Source organism: Furipterus horrens, unplaced genomic scaffold (assembly GCF_987537825.1).
Source record: "Furipterus horrens unplaced genomic scaffold, mFurHor1.1.pri manual_scaffold_3, whole genome shotgun sequence".
In the NCBI taxonomy this organism is placed as follows: domain Eukaryota; kingdom Metazoa; phylum Chordata; class Mammalia; order Chiroptera; family Furipteridae; genus Furipterus; species Furipterus horrens.
The window spans coordinates 70,362,929-70,382,975 of NW_028327173.1; the positions used below are offsets into that span (position 1 = coordinate 70,362,929).

At 36.4% G+C, this 20,047-nt stretch overlaps 1 protein-coding gene across 2 annotated transcripts in view; it reads left to right on the forward strand.

Annotated features, from left to right (window-relative positions):
* The window catches only part of EPHX4 (epoxide hydrolase 4), a 46,200-nt gene that overhangs the window by 19,577 nt on the left and 6,576 nt on the right, over window positions 1-20,047 (forward strand). For both annotated transcript variants that reach the window (XM_090271731.1, XM_090271729.1), the window contains exons 3-6: window positions 799-956; window positions 3,053-3,181; window positions 6,550-6,653; window positions 15,821-15,969. In XM_090271731.1, the coding sequence (XP_090127857.1) occupies window positions 799-956; window positions 3,053-3,181; window positions 6,550-6,653; window positions 15,821-15,969 (540 nt within the window). The remainder of the gene's footprint in view (window positions 1-798; window positions 957-3,052; window positions 3,182-6,549; window positions 6,654-15,820; window positions 15,970-20,047) is intronic.

Consider the following 20,047-nt stretch of genomic DNA (forward strand, 5'->3'; position numbering starts at 1 on the left):
AAGATAAGCAGAGCAAGTTCTAAAGCATAATAAGCATTCTTTAAATCCAATTCCCATGGAAACCCTCTGAGTGGTTGTCAGTCATGTTCCACACACAGCCTTACATTGAGACTTAAAGACAAGCATGGCCGGGGTACTGGCAGCAGTCATGCTCAGGCTGGGTCTACAATTCCCTAAACCACGAGGAACGGTTCCCTACAGTGTAGGACCTTCCCCACAGGAGAATTTTGTTTTAGCAAGAAGGGGTTTATCCTAACCATTTGTTTTATTGGATTCTTTAAGGCATAATCATTCTGTAATCTTCAGACTTTTTCATTCGTAAGTAAACCGTTATTACTTAAAAACACTGAGCCCTTTTTGACAGTGACGTAAAATGAGTAAAATCTACTTTTTCGGGGAAATAAATTTTCATCTCATAGTTTTTTTCAGAGAATCAAATGGTTCTGCAATACAGAAGTATTTGTAGATATAGACTCCCTGATAACTACACACATTAAGAAAAGATCAGAAAATTGATTTATTAAGTACATACATAAATATATTGATTTTAGTATATGATATCTTGTGGTTTCTGTAGATACTGGCCCTTTGTTACCCCCCACTGTAGCTAGTAAAAAATAAAATAATTTTAATAAAGAATGTCAGTACTCTCTTCTCAAACAGTTCTCCTTTTTCCTGCTCATGGTTGGCTCTATGACCTTTCTCAAAATAAGGAGTTTCTTATAGTTTTCCACTTAGATTACCTCTGTTATTTACATTGGTTTCTGTGTTATTTTTAATGTTTCTTATGTCCTGCAGGTATTCTTGGCGTCACCAGCTAAGGGAATTTAAAAGTGAATACCGAGTTGTAGCACTGGATTTGAGAGGCTATGGAGAAACAGATGCTCCCATTCATCGAGAGAATTATAAATTGGACTGTCTAATTACAGATATAAAGGATATTTTAGACTCTTTAGGTAGGTTACATTAAAAAACAGTATTAATTATTTTTAAGGGACAAACATTCAAGAAATTATGAATTGATAACCTCATTTCTTGGGAGCATGCATTTTTCACCTGCCTGAGTTATTATCTGGATCCTGTAACCATGGTTTCAGGTATACAGACCAAAATACTATAAGTACAGGGAACTTAAAATAATACGTCCAGAATAATTGTTCAGCCCACCAGCCAAGAATGACTTTGAAAATTTGTTTTTTAAAATTGACTGCATGTTACTATTTATTATTTTCAGAACTAATTATTGGAAATTTGAGTCTTATACTCAGGAAATTTGTCTTCAGAACCCACATCCAAATATTCATTTTAAAATGTTACAAGATGCAAAGCATTTGCATTATCTTTCTTCTATTGATCAGTTAGTGCCTCAGTAATATTATGTAACAAGCCACCCCATACTCAATGGCACACAGCCATATGCATTTATTTCTATGCTCGTGAGTCTACAGATCAGCTGTAGGCTGGACATGCCTGGGCTTTTTCCTCAGGCTGACCTGTAGTTCCAGCTGGGACTGGTTTCTCACTGTGAGTTGGGCTAGAACCCAAGATGAAGGGGAATAGCAATCTGAGGGAAGCTCTTTTCCTGGCAGTGGTAGAGGCAAGAGGGTGAGCTCTCGTTCTATGGCAGTGGGGAGAGGGGAAGAGTAAATGTTCTTTTTTTAAAAAACAACAGTCTAATTTGCTACATCCCTTTTGACTAAAACCCAGCTGTTACCGTTGGTATGTTAATGGAGCCAGTATAGTGAGAAATCCACGAAATCAAATTAAAGTTTCTTTCTATAATAATCTAATGAGAGCATAGATCAGGTCAATATTCTTAAGGGAGAAAAAATGGATGAGTCTGGGGGTATCAATTTAGTGTTGTCATTTGCTCTGATTACAATAAAATAGACTCAGTGACACTGATTTCCAGTAGCCATAGTTCATTCATATTTTGTTGGAATTCAGCCAGACCTGGCCTAAATTTGTCATCATGCAATTTTCTTGGCAAATCAATAAAACAAGATGTGTGTGTGTGTGTGTGTGTGTGTGTGTGTGTGTATGGTGGGGTGATGGTGAAAAGTACTTATTTGAAAAAATTAATTTTAAGTACTGTAGAAATAAATTACAAATTAATCTTATCCATCCATACAAAGGAAATCCTGTAGGAGTCACTACTAATCGATATTTTAACCTGCTTTAAATGACCATAATGATTACATGAAATGAAACGTGTTTATAATTGGTACTATAATTAAGACTTTCCACTAGTTCAGTTTGACGCCACAGTTTCAAATTAGTAATGTTTTAGCCCTGTAGTGATGTTTTAGCCCTTGCCAGTGTGGCTCAGTTGGTTGGAGCATTGTCCCATAAACCGAAAGGTTACAGGTTCGATCCCTAGTCAGGGCACATACCTAGGTTGTGGGTTCAATCCTCAGTCAGGACACGTATAGAAGGCAACCAGTCGATGTTTTCTCTCACATCAATATTTCTTTCTCTCTTCTCTCCCTCCCTCCCTTGCTGCTCCTTCCTCTCTCTCTAAAAGCAATGAAAAAAAATGTCCTTGGGTGAGGATTAAAAAAAATTAGTGATATTTTACTGTGTTGAGTTGTAACATTGAATTTGTGATGTTAGGGAAAAAAATAGATGTGTCTTTGAAATAAAGATTTACCAGTTGGACATAGGTGACACATTTATGATTTTACTGTAACTAAAAATTTCCCAGTGTTCAAAAATAACTCCTATAACTCTTGCTTATGACCTAATTATGCACAGTCTTAATCATGGTTTCCAAACTATTTCAGGGGTGTGTGTGTGTGTGTGTGTATTCCTGGGAGAGATTCTGAATTTGTAGGTCTAGAGTGGAGCCTGGGCATCTGAATTTTCTAAAAAGCTATCTAAGTGATTTGGACACACAAGTTTTGGAAATACCAAACTCTGTATCTGCACGAAGTGCATAATTATGGTAGAATAGTAGAAAGATTAGTTTCAAAAGTGTACCTGTTTTACGTGAGTTAGTGATGCACCCACCTGTTTCTTTTCAATGATGTCAACATTTATTTCTTGATTACAGGGTATAGCAAATGTGTTGTTATCGGCCATGACTGGGGCGGCATGATTGCTTGGCTAATTGCCATCTGTTATCCGGAAATGGTGGTGAAGCTTATTGTTATTAACTTCCCTCATCCAAATGTATTTACAAGTGAGTTTAAATTTTCATTAAAGCAGCTTTGTCAACATGACAGTTCACTGTTGTCACTGACACTTTGGATTAAAAACAGCAAAATTTGATTAATGTAATATTTTTAAAATTAAGTGACTAAAATATGATATTAACACATGAAAGTGTGCTTTAAATACTTTGTAGAGTCTAAGAAACAGTAACTTCATACTTGCTTGCATAATTTTATTTCTTTTTAGAAAACATTTTACTGCTAACTTGGGGAGGGATGAAGGGGGGAAATGCGGTAACATTACTTTGATGGTAATGAATTTTAACAGCCTAGAAATAAATTCTCCTCTTGCCTGACAACTTTGACTATCAAAAATGGCAGCATTTTTTAAAGCAGTAGTTCTCAAATATTTAGTCTCAGGATTCCTTTATATCTTAAAAATGATTAAGGACCCATTGAGCTTTTGTTTATATGAGTTATATCTATAAATATTCACTGTACAGGAAATTTAAAAGGAGAAATTTTTAATATTTATGTACGAATTAAAAAAAAAACTCCAGTACATGTTAACATAACATTTTAATGAAAACCAGCTACATCTTTCAAAACAAAATTTTAGTGAAAATAGTGTCATTGTTTTATATATTTGCAAACCTCTTTAATTTTTGGCTTAATAAAAAGCAGATGAATTCTCAGATTTGCTTCTGCATTCAATCTGTTGCAGTGTATTGTTTGAACTGAAGTATATGAAAAAATATGTCTCACACAGATTTGTAATTGGAAAAGGAGGAGTCTTTTAATAGCCTTTTCAGATAATTGTAAATTTTCTTCTTTAATACTGCATCAAACTCAAATTGGTGGTTTCTTAAAGGTTAGTAACAACATGAAATCTAATATCATATTAATGAACTTTTGGGACCCTGTTACATTATAATCCATTGGGGTCTCTAGTATTTTGAATGAATTTTTCCACCCATGTATGATTTTTCATCAGCATGCATTGGAAGATATTGGTTGATTTATGCAGATCTTTCATAATTTGACACATTTCATTATATGATATCAAAGAATCACATTCATTAATATCATCCCAATTTCATTTTTTTACGCTATTTTGTTCCAAAGCCATCAAACTCACAGTAGCAGATACAAATTTCCAAAATTCTAATTTTCAGTTGAAAGCTTGAATTTTATCATTGGCAACAAATATTGTTGATTGTTTTGCCTCAAGTGAAAACCTCACTTTGTTCATTTTCAAGAGTCTATCTGCCAAATATCCAGGTCTGATTGATGAAAGTGGTGTTCCATTAAAAAAATGCAGCTAATTCAACTTATCAACTCAAAAAAATTGCAGAAATGCTTTTCCTCAAGATAACCATTGTATTTAAATGTGCAACAGAACTGCTTTATATGTATTTTCTATTTCATCACAATGTTAAAAAGACATATACTCAAAGGTTGAAATATAATAAAATTAATAATTTTTGCTATCTATCTCATCAAGGACATTATCAAGTAAAACTGACATTTAGTTGGATGTATTGATTTGTTTGGTGCAAGTGTGAGCTAGTGAAGAATATGATGACTACTGGTATTGTTTAGTGTCACTGCCTTGATTTGAGCTCAGGCAGCTAATGATTTTATCTACCATTGCTTTTGTACTATCAGTGCAAAAGTCAGCCAAATGAGACAAGCTAATAATGTCTTATTTTTCTTAGGAAATAGTTTTGACCATATAGATTCCTTTAAAAGGTGTTTGGGATCCCCAGGGGTATACATGGACTATACTTTGAGAATCTCTCCTATAAAAGGAATTCATAAAATATTAAAAGTGATTAAAGGCCTGTGAACAATGGGCAGGAACATTTTTATTTGGTTTTGGCAGAAATTATAATTTTGTCCTCTTTAACTAGCCTTGTCAAGTTTTCAGGGGTTCAGGTACTGCTATAACCCACAGCAGCCTCTGTGGAACAAAAAATTGAAAGCAACATATTTCGGTTTCTTTCTCAAAATTGAGGAAGTGGGGAGAAAGGAACTATGACTACCCAAATACTGTAAGTGTAAGAGTTGAATTTTAGATGCATATCTGTTTGACCCATCTCTGTTGAAGCAATAGGATGGATGCTTAGGATTTGAATACCAAATTGAGATACATCATGTTTTTCTCAGTTCCACTGGTCAGCAGAAGTCATGCTACATGCTAGCTTAATTGATCAGGACCACAGACTAAATGCTATTTTGGACAAACTATAATTGATCATTTCAGCAAAGGCGTTTTGGCATATTTCTGAAACTATTTTATTAATAATGGGTTCAACCCTAGTCAGGTCAACATGGAGTCTTCAAGTAATATGCCTATATCTTATCTTTAATGTTGATATCTTTTAATGCAGGGCAAATAATCTTGTCCCATAATAACAGTGCTCCACTTGCCTGAGAATATGCACATTTAATATGTATGATTTCATTATTTTCTAACTTGAACTTCAGTCTTCCCAAAGCATTTTAAATCTTTATCATTTGACCCTACCTGACCAGGCTTCCGCTTTTCTTTCTGACTCATTTTATGCCACCTTGCCTCCTCATTCACTACACACCAGCCACATTAATTAGTCTCTTTCTGCTTCTTGAATGTGCCAGGCCCAGGAATTTCTGTTCCTGGATGCTCTTCCCAGATCTTTGGATGGCTGGTTCCTTCTTAACATTCAGGGCCTAGCCCAGAGAAACCTGTTCTGACAACCTCTACTAAATAATAGTCCCTTCATACCACCCAACCATCACTCTTAATAGGATTACCTCATTTTGTTTTCTTTATGGCCTTACTGCTATCAAAATGGTCTTTTAATTATTCATAACTTATTCATTGTATAAGTTAATGGAACATCTTTTGTCTTGTTCACAGCTAAAGCCCCTCAAACACAGTAGATAGTCAAATATTAATTGAATCAATGAATATTCTGGATACACGAGTGATAGGAAACACTTTCTTTTCTGTTGAAGTCAAATGGATAAGGTATTCAAATCAACCAATAAGGAAAATTTTTGGAACAATAGAAGATTATCTCTCTTTGTATCCCTAGGAAAAGTTTTAGGTCACAGATCAGACCTTAAAAGAATGACAGTGTTGTTTGGGCTTCCTGTTCCTTTCTGAGTCAAGACTTCATAAAGTGGAACATTGTTTTTATTTAAAGTGCTATAAATTTCTTAAATATCAGAAATTCTGATAATAGAATATAAGAATATGGAAATTGTTTCAAAGAGAAATACACTGAAATTCTATTTAAAGATTCTTTTGTGGAATTATCTCAAAGATGAAATTGCCTTAAAAGTAAGTTCTTTCAATAGTAAGATTTATACTCCTTGGATAAGGTCTAACATAGTATTTTAATTATTTCAGAATATATTTTGCAACACCCTGCTCAGCTGTTCAAATCCAGCTATTATTACTTCTTCCAAATACCATGGTTCCCAGAATTTATGTTCTCAATAAATGATTTCAAGGTAAGTCAAACATAGTGATGGATGTTAACCAGTACTTATTGTGGTGATCATTTTTGCAATGTATACAATATCAAATCATTATGTTGATCACCTAAAACTAATGCTAATGTAGTAAGTCAATTATGCCTCAATTTAAAAAAAAGGACTTGTGCTCCAAGAGAGTGACAAAATTAGGAAGTTAAAAATAAAGATAGACCTAAGTACTAAAAAAGAAAAGACAAGGAGTGTTCCCATTTATGTTGTTTTGCTTTTTTAAAAACAATTATTTATTGTACATCTGTTATATGATATGCACTGTGTTAGGCATTTCCTCCTATACAAAAAAAAAAAGAAATATTTTAAATTAAAGTCCATCCTTAAGAAAGAAAAATAGGCAAATACTAAAACTTAATAAATGCTTCTAAGTCCTCTTCTATAGACTTACTTATTTTTAAAATCTGTGCTTGTATATTTGAGTGCCTGGCTGTTGTTCAGTTTTTTGGAGAGCCTGTTCTCCTAGGCATACCTCTTTTTAGAGAAAATTTCATGGGGAGATAAGGTAATATGAATGCCAGGTGAGAGAGTTGGACAGCAGTCGAAGTGGAAGCCCTTGGAGGTAAACAAAGCCCTAAAACAAAGTAAGCATGCCTATCCAAAATTTCCTAACAGCCTTTCACCAAATAATTTTAGCACAACTTGATTATCATTGGCTAGGTCCATTATTTCATTAGGGAGTGCAAAATGACAATTTCCAGATTCTATCATTCTTTTTGCTTTTATTAACTGGAATTCTTCTATAAAGAAGAATTTTCCGCATGTACTATTTGGTTATTCTGAAATACAGTTCACACAAGAATGTCAGGATAAATGCTTCTTCTTTCCTTTCATTAAACAACTTCCTAGAGTAATGAGTTGGTGCCTTAGAATTGAGGGTTTTAGGATTTTTCCGGTATAATCCTAGCAGTGGAATCGCTGGTTCAAAAGGCAGTTCCATTTTTAGTTTTTTGAGGTAATTCCATACTGTTTTCCATAGTGGCTGCACTAGTCTGCATTCCCACCAACAGTGCAGTACATCTACACAATGGAATACTATGTAGCAGAAAGAAAGAAGGAACTCCTGCCATTTGGATGGAACTAGAGAGAATTATGCTTAGTGAAATAAGCCAGGCAAAGAAAGCAAAATACCATATGATATCACCTAATACAGGAAACTAAAGAGCAACACAAACAAACGAACTAAATAGGCAAAGACTAGAATAGTAGTCAGTAGGGGGGATGGGGGAGGGAGAGAAGGGGGATAAGTAAGGGAAGGGTCTAGTCAAGGAACGTGTATGAATGACTCATGGACATGGACAACGGGGAGGGATATGATTGTGGGAGAAGGGATGGGCTGGGAGGGGGGAGCAATGGGGGGAAAATGGGACAACTGTAATTGAAAAACCAAAAAATAAAATTAAAAAGAAAAAAAAAGAAAAAAAAAGAATTGAGGAGAAACAAGATGGCAGAGGAGTAAGTGGAAGCTACACTAACTTCCTCCCAGAACTAGTCTGGATTTACAACGTAATTTTGGAGAAATCATCTGGAATAACCAACCGAACACCAGCTGGAGAGAAGTCTTATAACCACGGAGAGACAGAAAAGGCCGCTACATCACAACTTGACCGGTAGGGAGTGCGGAGACGCAGAAGGGTTGGCTGGGCTCACATGGGTGGCAGCTGAAGGGACTGAGAAACAGCTCAGCAGCCGGGGATTCCCCCTGAGAAGGGCAGGGTCCAAATCCCCAGCTGGGCTCCTCAGCCTACAGCAACAGAGTGGAAAGTAAAATAGTATCCAGCTGAGAAAAGCGAAAAGCCACAGGGTTTCTTGCTAGCTGGAGAGAAACAGCTAGAGAAAAAGAGCTCTTAAGCGGATCACATACAAAAATATTTTGGCCCCCACTTACCCTGGGCACAAGCAGAGGGAAGACAGAGAGGACAGGAAATGCTTGGGGAGAGTTTGGTGTGGTGGCTTTGAGGGGAGAGCTGGGGAAGCGGCCGGCCGGGTCCCAGTGCTGACTCATTCCCACGCTGCAGGCAGACCATTCCCGGCCAAGTGGCGTCAGCCTGAGGGGAAGCAAAGGCCCTGCCTACAGGAATTAAGCTGCCACGCCCACGGTCCTTAAGCCTGATGGCTAATCACAGATTGAATAGATTAACAACTAAAGGAGTCAGACAAAGGCAATAGATCCCTGAAAGTCTCCAACAGGCTGCCTAAGCCCAGACTGGTACAGGATCTGACACCACCAGGGGCAGATCCAAGAAGTGCAGATCATTCTAAGAAGCACCAACAAACAATAGGAGTCACAAAAATGGGGAGACAGAGAAACAACCCCCCATCGAAAGGAAAGGTAGAGTCCCCAGAAAGAATGCTAAATGAAATAGAGGGGAGCCAACTATCAGATATGGAATTGAAAGCATGTATTATGGAGAAGCTCAATGAGCTCAGCGGAAACTACGAAGAACTCCAGAAAAACTACAGTGAACTCCAGAAGAACTATAAGGAACTTACTGAGAATTATACCAGCATCAAAAAGGACATGGAAGCTATCAATAAGAGCCAGGAGGAAATGAAGAATACGATCTCTGAATTGAAGAACACAGTAGAAGGAATTAAAAACAGGCTAGAGGAAGCAGAAAATCGGATCAGCGAGCTGGAGGACAATGTAGACAAAAACTCACAGACAGTGCAACAAAATGAAAAAAGGCTGAACAAGACTGAAGAGGCTCTAAGACAGCTGCAGGACAACATGAAACATAATAATATCCGTATCATAGGAATTCCAGAAAGAGAAGAAGAAGAGCAAGGAATAGAAAACCTCTTTGAAAAACTAATGACAGAAAACTTCCCTAACATGAAGAGAGAAAGAATCATGCAAGTCCAGGAAGCACAGAGGGTCCCAATGAAGATGAACCCCAACAGGCCCACTTCAAGACACATCATAATTAAAATGCCAACATTCAAAGACAAAGAGAGAATCCTAAAAGCAGCAAGAGAGAAACAACTAACAACATACAAGGGAGCTCCAATAAGGCTATCATCAGATTTCTCAGCAGAAACACTACAAGCCAGAAGGGAATGGCAAAATATATTCCAAGTAATGAAAAACAAAGGCCTACAACCAAGAATACTCTACCCAGCAAGGCTCTCATTCAAAATGGAAGGTGAAATAAGGAGTTTCCAAGACAAAAGAAGGTTAAAAGAATACATCTCCACCAAACCAGTATTACAAGAGATGCTAAAGGGCCTGCTTTAAGAAGATGAAGAAACAGAGAGAGACAGAGAGGAACACGAGTACAAAGGGGGAAAATGATAATGAATAAGTACTGAAAGAAAGAAGGAACTTCTACCATTTGCAACAACATGAATGGAACTAGAGAGAATTATGCTTAGCGAAATAAGCCAGGCAACAAAAGAAAATTACCTTATGATATCACCTGTTAAAGGAAACTAATGAACAACACAAACAAATGAGCAAAATTGAACCAGAGGTATGTAAACGAGGAATAAACTAACAGTAACAAAGGGGGAGATGGGAGGGAGAGAAGTGGTAAGAAGGGAAAGGGTCTAGTCAAAGAACATGTATAAATGACCCATGGACATGGACAACTGGGTGGGGACTGAATGTGGGAGAAGGGAGGGACAGGGTGCAGAGAAGCAAGAGGGGGAAAAAAGTGAGACAACTGTAATGGAAAAACAAACAAACAGAAAAATTTTTAGTGGGGGGAAAAATAAAAATATAAAGAATAGAAATGCAAGTTCAGTGAATATTAGAAGGACAAGGATTTTCCTTCACACTGTATATATTTTCTCCCTATCTGATCCCTCCAGAATTTGGCATTCTAAAGAAGTAATGACCTAAGTTTCTTTGCATAAAACTAATAAGACCAGTTGTTAATAACGATTTTTTTGACTAAGACTTTGACTGGAATGTCATGCCTGAAGGAGACATGCTTGGGCTTTGGTTGTTACCAAAAAGCCCTGAGCAACTGGGACTGACCTTCAAAAGTAATAAAAGTCCACGAGATAAAAGGCCTGGTACCTTGGATGGATGAGCGGTCCATAGCAATCTTTCCAGGGAAGGAACGAAGGTTGTTTTCCTGAAAGATGGCTAGAAGGGACCATAAGGCACAATGGAAAACCAGAAGGACTTGGAAAAGACAGGTGTTTACAGGCAAGGCTGAATGCCAGGTATGTGGCTCAGCTTCTGTGCCCTGAAGGGCAGACTGAAGGTCACCCTAAATGTTCCTTGCGTAAGTTCCAGCAAAGCAGAACTAAAGATCATAAGTGATCATTTTCTGCTCTTGTTGTGTTTATGCAAATGAACAGGATAAATTAAAAATGAACTTAATGCAGTCCCTTTAATGACAAGGAGGGTAATCTTAGGGAGAAAAATCAAGATTCAAGGAAGATCACAATGCCCAGTGGTAGACTATAAAGTAGTGCAGCTAACCGTCTTTAAAGTTTCTTTTCATTTAAAATTTGTTTTCATTTGAAAGTTAAACTATGTCTGTGGCATTATCAAAGATGTTTCATTTACAGGCAAGAAGAATGTCAAATGCCTTGCAACTAGATGTCTTTCCGATAAGACAGTCCTACAGATTTAGAGACATGTATGTGGGTTATGTTACATAAATTAACATGTGTTTTCTGTTTTCAAAGGGCATAAGCCTACGATCTCATTACCTGAGTGATTGTCTGTACGTATAGGCCTCACTTAATCCTGTCTGCATTGCTGCCTCCTGAGACTCAGTGGTTTGGCTGAACTAAGTGGCTGCGTTGGTGAAGATCGGGGTGGTCTGTGGGCTTCACTTTAAAACTGGTTTCTCTTTTCTATCCTAATGGCTTGGACAGAAAGAACCCAGAGGCCTGAGAGGGGGGATACCTAAAATATTTCCCTCAGTCCAAACTAAGTATAATGGGCAAAAGGGTTTTGGACAGGTGAGATGTACCTGGCATACCTTCCTCCAAAGAAACCCTTCTTTTCCCTAATGTGGGACATTGAAAAATTAATACCTGCCTTTTGTCATCTAGTGGTTACGGATTGAATGATGTCCTTTAACCCTGCTGCCCCCAGAATACAACAAGGATGCCAGCCTGTTAAACCAAACATGCCGTTGTCCAGAGACAGCCAACCAACCTGGAGTCTGCACGATCCTTCCCCTTGTGGGAAGGCCACCCTCCCCTCCACACCCCCACTCTTATTAGGGATTTCTTGACCCAAGGGTAGGTAGGACGACGACCATGTCCAGCTTGAAGCAGCCAGAGGAGCTCGAGACCTTCGTCCATTGTCCTTTATAAGATTGTAAAGGGTCTCAAGTCTGAGAGGGAGGGATTGTTATTTTTTATTGTTAAAATATTTAACTAATTAATTAATTATTTAAAAAAAAAAGAAGAAGAATATATGAAAGGGTGAGCCATGGGCATGGACTTAGGGAGGGGATTGTCGGGGAAGGGGGGTGCTGGGCGGAGGGGAGCAAAGGGGAAAAAATTGGAACTATTGTAACAATATAATCAATAAAATATACTTAAAAAAAAGAATTGAGGGTTTTTTCATATCATTATGAGCTCATGAAGTTGTTCTTTTTTAAATATTTAATATGCATCCATCAATTATAGTCATTATTCTTTTTAGTGCCCAAATTATCCCATATCAGGGAAGTGGAAACCCTTTCAGGTTGGCTCCTGTGTCCTTTTGACAGAAGCACTTTAGTCAATGATTGTTTCTTTAATGATCTAGGTTTATATTCTATTTTCTGCCCCAGATGTGGAACCAGTCATTTAGCAAAGAAACTCTGGCTCCTATTACTAGGAAATGTATTTAGAGACCACAACCTGGGTTTCCAGGTGATTGTTATTTTATGGAGTTTTTGTTGCTTCTAGATCTTTCCATTGGACCAAATTTGGACACATGATCATGAGTCTTACTCATATTTCCAAAGCAAATTTAAGACCTCAGTGTTTTTACTTAACTTCTATGATTTGATTTGAAACATTGATATGGTTTCAACTAAAACTCTAAAACTAGGTACATTCAGAGAGGTCTTACTTACATATCTGGTTCCTCTGTTTCCTCCTTCTCCCATAGAAAACATAGTTTTTGTTTCATCTTTTTATTCTTTCTTTTTTAAATATAAGCAAATATATATGGGTTTGTTTATTTATCTCCCCCTTCTTACACAAAAGGTAATATACTATAAATACTGTATCCCACCCTTGCTTTTTTCCCCTCTTAATATCTTCTGGACATCACTTCATTTCAGCACATAGATTATCTTTAAATTTTTCTTTTCTTAAAGTATATTTTATTGATTATGTTGTTACACTAGTCCCAATTTTTTCTTCCCTTTGCTCCCCTCTGCCCATACCCTCCTTCCCTCCAGCAATCCCACCTCCCTTAGTTCATGTCCATGGGTCATGCATGTAAGTTCTTTGGCTTCACCCTTCCCTATACTATTCTTAACTTCCCCCTGTCTATTTTGTACCTACCAATTATGCTTCTTAATTCCTGTGCCATTTCCCCTTTTCTCTCCCTTCCCCTTTCCTGCTGATAACCCTCCAAATGATTCCATACCTATGATTCTGTTCCTATTCTGGTTTGCTTAGTTGGATTTTGTTTTTATTTTTAGATTCAGTTGTTGATAGTTGTGAGTTTGTTGTCATTTTAATGTTCATAATTTTGGTCTTTTCCTTAAGTAAGTCCCTTTGACATTTCTTATAATGATAGCTTGGTGGTGATGAACTTCTTTAGCTTTACCTTGTCTGGGAAGCACTTTATTTGCCCTTCCATTCTAAATTATAGCTTTGCTGGATAAAGTAATCTTAGTTGTAAGTCCTTGCTTTTCATCACCTTGAATACTTCTTACCAGTCCCTTCTTGCGTGCAGAGTTCCTTTCAAGAAATCAGCTAGTAGTCTTATAGGCACCCCTTTGTAGGTAACTCTCTGCTTTTCTCTTGCTGCTCTTAAGATTCTCCCTTTATCTTTCACCTTTGGCATTTTAATGATGATGTGTTTGATGTGGTCCTTTTTGAGTCTAGCTTGTTTGGGACTGTCTGTGCTTCCTGGACTTATATGTCTATTTCCTTTGCTAAATTTGGAGAGTATTCTTTCATTATTTTCTCACATAAGTTTTCAATTTCTTTCTCTTCCTCTTCTCCTTCTTGCACCCCTATGGTTTGGATATTGGTACGTTTAAAGTTGTCCCAGAGGTTCCTAAGCCTCTCCTCATTTTTTTTCAATTCCTGTTTCCTCATTCTGTACTGACTGACTGTTTTTTATTCCTTGTGTTCCAAATCCTTGATTTGAACCTTGGTTTCCTTCCCTTCACCATTGGTTTTGTGTGCATTTTCCTTCGTTTTATTTAGCATAGCCTTCACTTCTTCTCTTATGCATTTGCCATACTTAAGCATATCTGTCAAGCCTGTGAGCATCTTTATCACCAGTATTTTGAACTCTATATCGGTTAGGTTGGCTATCTCCTCATTGCTTAGTTCTCCCACTGGAACCTTGATCCGTTCCCTCTTTTGGGCCATACTTCTCTGTCTTCTCATCTTGACAGGCTCCTGTGTTTGTTTGCCTCTGTGTCTTAAGTAGAGCTGTCACTCCTGTTATGTTGTAAGGGGCAGAGCCTTAGATATTTGTCATAGAGGGCGACCTGTTTCACCACTTTGTGGCTCTGTATGTGGGGGAGGGTCTGAGAGGGAACAATGCCACTTGCTCAGCACTTGCCTCTTTTCCAGGCACTTCTCTCACTTTGTATGGAACTGGCACCCCTCTAGCTGTTGCCTTGTCTGTGATTCCCAGGGTGGGTGGGTCTGTGGTTGTTCTAGGGCTGTGGGGGCCCTTTAAACAAGTGGACTTTGCTGAGAGACCCGTTGTTTATTCCTCTGCCCCTGCCCCCACTGGTTTGCACAGTCAGAAGCAATGAGGCTTTATTTTCCTGAGTGCTGGGACCATGAGCTGCATCGTCTGGTCTAGAGCTGGGAGTGCTCCCCAGGTGCCCCTCTGATTTTTTAAAATGTTGACTGTGCTTTCCACTGGCCTGTTGCTGCCACCCCTGCTGCCCCCACCACATCACGTCCTTTCCACCCTGGCTCTGCCTCTCCTACCTATCTGGATGAATATTTCTTCTTTATATCTTTATTTGTTGGACTTCAATGCAGCTTGATTTTTCTGGAACTTCTGGTTGTCTCTAGTTTTGAGATAGTTGTATTCCTTCTTAGTTGTGGAGGGAGACACAGTGTGTCTGTCTAGGTCTCCATCTTGGCCAGAAACCTAACTTTTTTTGAAGTAATAAGAACACATAATACACCATTGTGTGGCTAAACCATAGTTTATTCAACCAATCTCCCAGTGATGGATATTTGATTTGTTTCTAGTCTTTTTTTTTTAATTACAAATAATGTTGCAGTTAATCACCTCACCTATGTCATTTCATATTTTTGAAAGTATGTCTTTCAGTTGAGGGATCTGCATTTTGAACAAGAATTCCAATAATTCTGATGCAGGTGGTTTAGATCCATACTTTGGGAAATGCTGGTATAGAGCTGTGTTTTTCAAGTTGTGGGTGGGGAACCCATTAGTGAGTCATGAAATCAATTTAATGGCTTGCAGTTTGAATTTTTTAAAATAAAGTAGAACAGAATTCAATTGAAAATAACAGTGCATACTATAATAAGAAATAGTTCTTCAAAACTTTTGTTTCAGAAATATATATGTAAAAGTATGACCTGGATCATGATGTAAAGTGTGTTACTCTGCATGGTGGTCAAAAAAAATTCAAACAACTTTGCGGGGAGAATTGGTTGTCAGTAAACAGATGACCCCACTGTTACCTGGAGTGTTGAGGAAGACTTTAAGGTTTGGATAGTAGTTGAGGTTGGCCGTATAGGATGTGAACTGGCACCAAGAATACAGGATCTTTTTCATAAAGGTGAATGTGCATAGGGAATTAGAAGGGGTAATGAGAAGCAAAGCCAGGAAAGCAGAAATATATAAAGTGTATTTGTAAACAATGAGGCCTCCAACCTCTACAGAACAGGAATGAGGAGTAGTCAATGCACATTGACCATTGTTCTCTTTCAAGAGCCAAAGATATAGTTTATTACTAGGTAACAAAAAAGTTTTGATTATTCTCTTTCACTTAAACTAGGCTTTGAAACATCTGTTTACCAGTCATAGCACTGGCATTGGAAGAAAAGGATGTCGATTAACAACAGAAGATCTTGAAGCTCATATTTATGTGTTTTCCCAGCCTGGAGCATTAAGTGGTCCAATTAACCATTACCGAAATATCTTCAGGTCAGTATAATTTCTTTTTAGTTAAATAAAATATTCATTTCTTAAAAGCCAATACTATATTTTTAATATTAAGTTCACCACTTATTAAACTCAAATTAAGTATTTTGATTTAGTAAGTTGAATAATTTTTTTAATGGAAAATGTCAAACAGATGGAAAAGGAGAGAGAATAATATAATGGATCCCAATACAGTTGTCACTAGTTTTATCCATAACTCTATTCACTTCATCTCTCCCTTTAGATTATTTGAATAGATTTTAATTTTTTAAATATTTTTAATGATCATTTATTCAGTCAAGAAATACTTATTAAGCACTCTTTGTGTTATAGCTATGACAGAACTCAGGATATAGTAATGAAGAAAACTAGACAAGGTCCCTGATCTCATAAAACAATGGGAAAAACAGACATCACGCAAATATTCACAGTTATAAATATATGGTTATAGAATAACATAAAGACTTTGAAAGAAGTGATGAAAACTGAAGAAATGATGTTTGAACAAAGAAATAAAGGATGACTTAAGTATTAACTAGACCAAGTTTGGGGTAGGGGAATTGACACTCCAGAAAAAGGAAACAGCTTGTAACAAAGCTGGGTGGGAAAATGAGGGTTTGTGGTTTTAAGTAACACAAAGGGCCAGTGAGGCTGGAGTATAGAAAGTGAGAGTGGGAAGAAGAGAATAGAATGAGTCTGAGTCTGAGAGGCAGGCAGTGTTGGTCACACAAAACCAAGTAGACCATATTAAAGACTTAAGAGCCATGAATGTAAAGCCAGTGAATGAAAATTTCAAGCAGAAAAGAGAAACGATCCAATTCATATTTGATTAAACTCACTCATTGTGGAGAATGTACTGGAGGAATGAATGTGGGGCATCAGCAGGCCAAAGAGTCTTGAACAAGTCTGAAAGCAGTGCAGATGGGAAGAGTGGGTAGATTTGAGATATTTAAGAGGTAAAATTGATGGGCTGGTGATAGGTTGGGTCAGGGATGAGAAGAGAGATGTCAAAGATAGCTTCTGGATTTGTGGAATGAACAACTATGACTAGTCACACCATTCACTAAAATAGAAAACATTAGAAGGGAACTACTTTTGAGGGTAAGGTCATAAATTGCATTGATCTCAAACTAGTTGAATTTGAAGTGTTGCCTTAGATATTCAAATAGGTAGTTGGATACTAGGGTCTGGAACTCAAGAGAGAATCTGGGATGAAGATATGTAAAATCTTGGAATCACTGATAGAGACAACTCAAGCTTTCATTTCAGAAGATATTATCAAGGGAAAAAGTATAGAATGAAAAGTAAGGCATGGAGGCTTGTCTGTTTGGGTTTGGATTCCAGATAGGAGAAAAAGAATATCCTTTGAGGATTGGGAACCACAGCCTGCCTTGAAAAGGTTTAGGAGCTTAAATTTATGCTACCTCCATAATATTGGAATTCTTAGGGAAAAATATGTTTTAACAAATGGTCTTAGGTTAGTGACATTCCCTAGGAAGCCTGGCAGAAACAAACAAACAAGTAAAAAGCCTTTCTGGAGGATACATCTCAACTCAGACTCACATTGTTCCCAGAGATAAAGTTCCCTGAAGATGATGAGCTCATAATCCAAATTACCCAAAATACTGATACACCATTAATAAGTCAGAATCTAACTGCAGCAGAACTCCTACAAAATTTCAAATAATAGAACTAATAGAGACTACAAAGTATGTTAAAATCATTAAATACATGAAAGAATAAAAAAATATGAGAAAATAATAAGATAATAACAAGATAGACCAGGAAGACCTGAAAAAGGAACAAAAGAACTTCTAGAAATGAAAAATATTGTTTTGAAATCTAAAATTCCATAAATGAGTTAAAGAGCATATCAGACAAACTAAAGAAAATTATGAGTTGTAAGATAGATCTTCCAAAAAATTACCTAAAATATAGCTTAGAGAGATAAAGAAGTAAAAGTATAAAACAAAGGTTATATTTAACATGAAAGATAGAATTATCTGTATATGGATAATTCTATATATATAGATAATTCTATATATATGTGCTAAGAATTTTTCTAGTAAAATAAAATAATAGAAATAGAATATATTATTTTCAAACTAGTAGAAAAGGACAAGAAAACTGTCAGGAAAAGCAAGAAAGGAGAAAAGGGAATCAAAGGGAAAAATAGAAAGCAAATGAGATGACAACAATAATTTCAATATGTTAATATGCTTAATAAATATTAATGTATTAAACTTGTCAGTTAAAAAAACCAAAATATCGATTGGATTTAGTCACAATTAAAGCATAAAGGCACACAAAGGTTGAAAGTAAGCTTATGAAAAAATGTTATAGTGGTTGCTGTTTTAAATGAAACAAAATCTCTCAAACTCTTTGAATATGGAATCCAAGGGGAGTAATGAGATTATATGAAGGGAGAAGAGAAAAATCCAAACTTTTGTTTTTGACAAACAAGACTTGTAGATAGATAGACAGATAGATAGGTAGAGAGAGAGAGAGAGAGAGAGAGAGAGAGAGAGATCTATATAGATATAGATATATAGATATATCTTTGTCAAAATAGAGATTTTAATTTTAAAGGTATTTGTAGGTAATAATTTATCAACCAAGGCAATGATGAGAAAGTCAGATAGACATTGCAGAGGCTATATACAGGTTACATTTTATAGGATACAGCAACACTGTCTGAAGTCAATGTTCTGTTTTTTGTTTGTTGCAAATAACATTTGTAAATACAGTTATAAGAAAAAATAGAATGACACATTTTCATATAAGTCTAACTTTGGACAGGAGACAGGAATGATAGTTTTAAAAGGTTCTCAATTTATCCCTTTACCAGAGCTAGCTTTGTGATACAAAACAGTATGTTTCAAGTAGCTATCAGGAAGGAGGGAAATTATTTTCATCTTGCTAAGATTCTTTTATTGACAATTTGTTCATTAGGAGGACCTGCATTCCTAAAAGTAAGCTCTAGAATCCTGTTAATTAGCATGGAGAGGGGGGAAAAGGCAGGCCTATGAAGGTCGAAACTCACAATTTTATATAAAAGTGAAGACAGTCTTTGCCTAGATTGTTGTAAGTTAAATCTAGCTGGGTGAAGGTCATATCAGGCTTTCTTAAAGTTCAACTGATTCCCTCTGACCATTCTTTGTAGGATAATCATTAAAAGCAGGGTTCTACAATATATAATGACTACAAATAAGGTATACATACTACATTACACTCAGACATGAAAATCACCCTTATTTATCACACCAAGGCTCCCCAGGGCTGTAGCCTCATCAAAGGACTTTTTTAAAATTTGAAGCTAAGGAACCAAAATGAACTAGGAATTGGACTAGCAATAGGACCTAGCCTGCAAAAAAGATGAGTAAGTCTAAATCTATAACAAAGCATCAGATAATAAAGCAAAAACTGACAGACCTGCAAGAAAATAAAAAATCCACAATTACTATTGAAGATTTTAATCCACCTCTCACTAAGTTGACCAAACAGAAAAAATGTAATAAGGATATAGAAAATTGGAACAACCCAATCAAATCTTTGATCTGATGAACAATTCTAGAGTCCTGTACCCAACAATTAGAACATATACAATATATTTAAGCACATACAAATGTTTTAAAAGATTGATTAAATACTGGACTACAAAGCAAGTCTTAACCAATAAAAAAGGGTCAATATCATTTAGATTATGATCTCTGAACACATGCAGTTAGAAAAGAAGATTGAAATTAGTGAGCTAAGAGTTCAATTCAAGAAGGTAGAAAAGCAACATATAAACAAAATAAATTAGAAGGAAATAATTTAAATTTGATAAAAAGCAGAAATTAACACAATTAAAAATAAAAATACATTAGAGAAAAATTAAAGAAACAAAAGCAGATTCTTTGAATATTATTAACAGAGAGAAATTTTTGGCAATATTGGTAAAAAAATAAATTGGCACAAATAAACAACATTAGGATATATAAGGTAAACATAACTATAAGCATAACAGAAACTAAAATAGAAAATTAGAGTTAACAAATTTGAGGACTGATAAAATGTGCTGTTTTTAAGAAAAGCATAA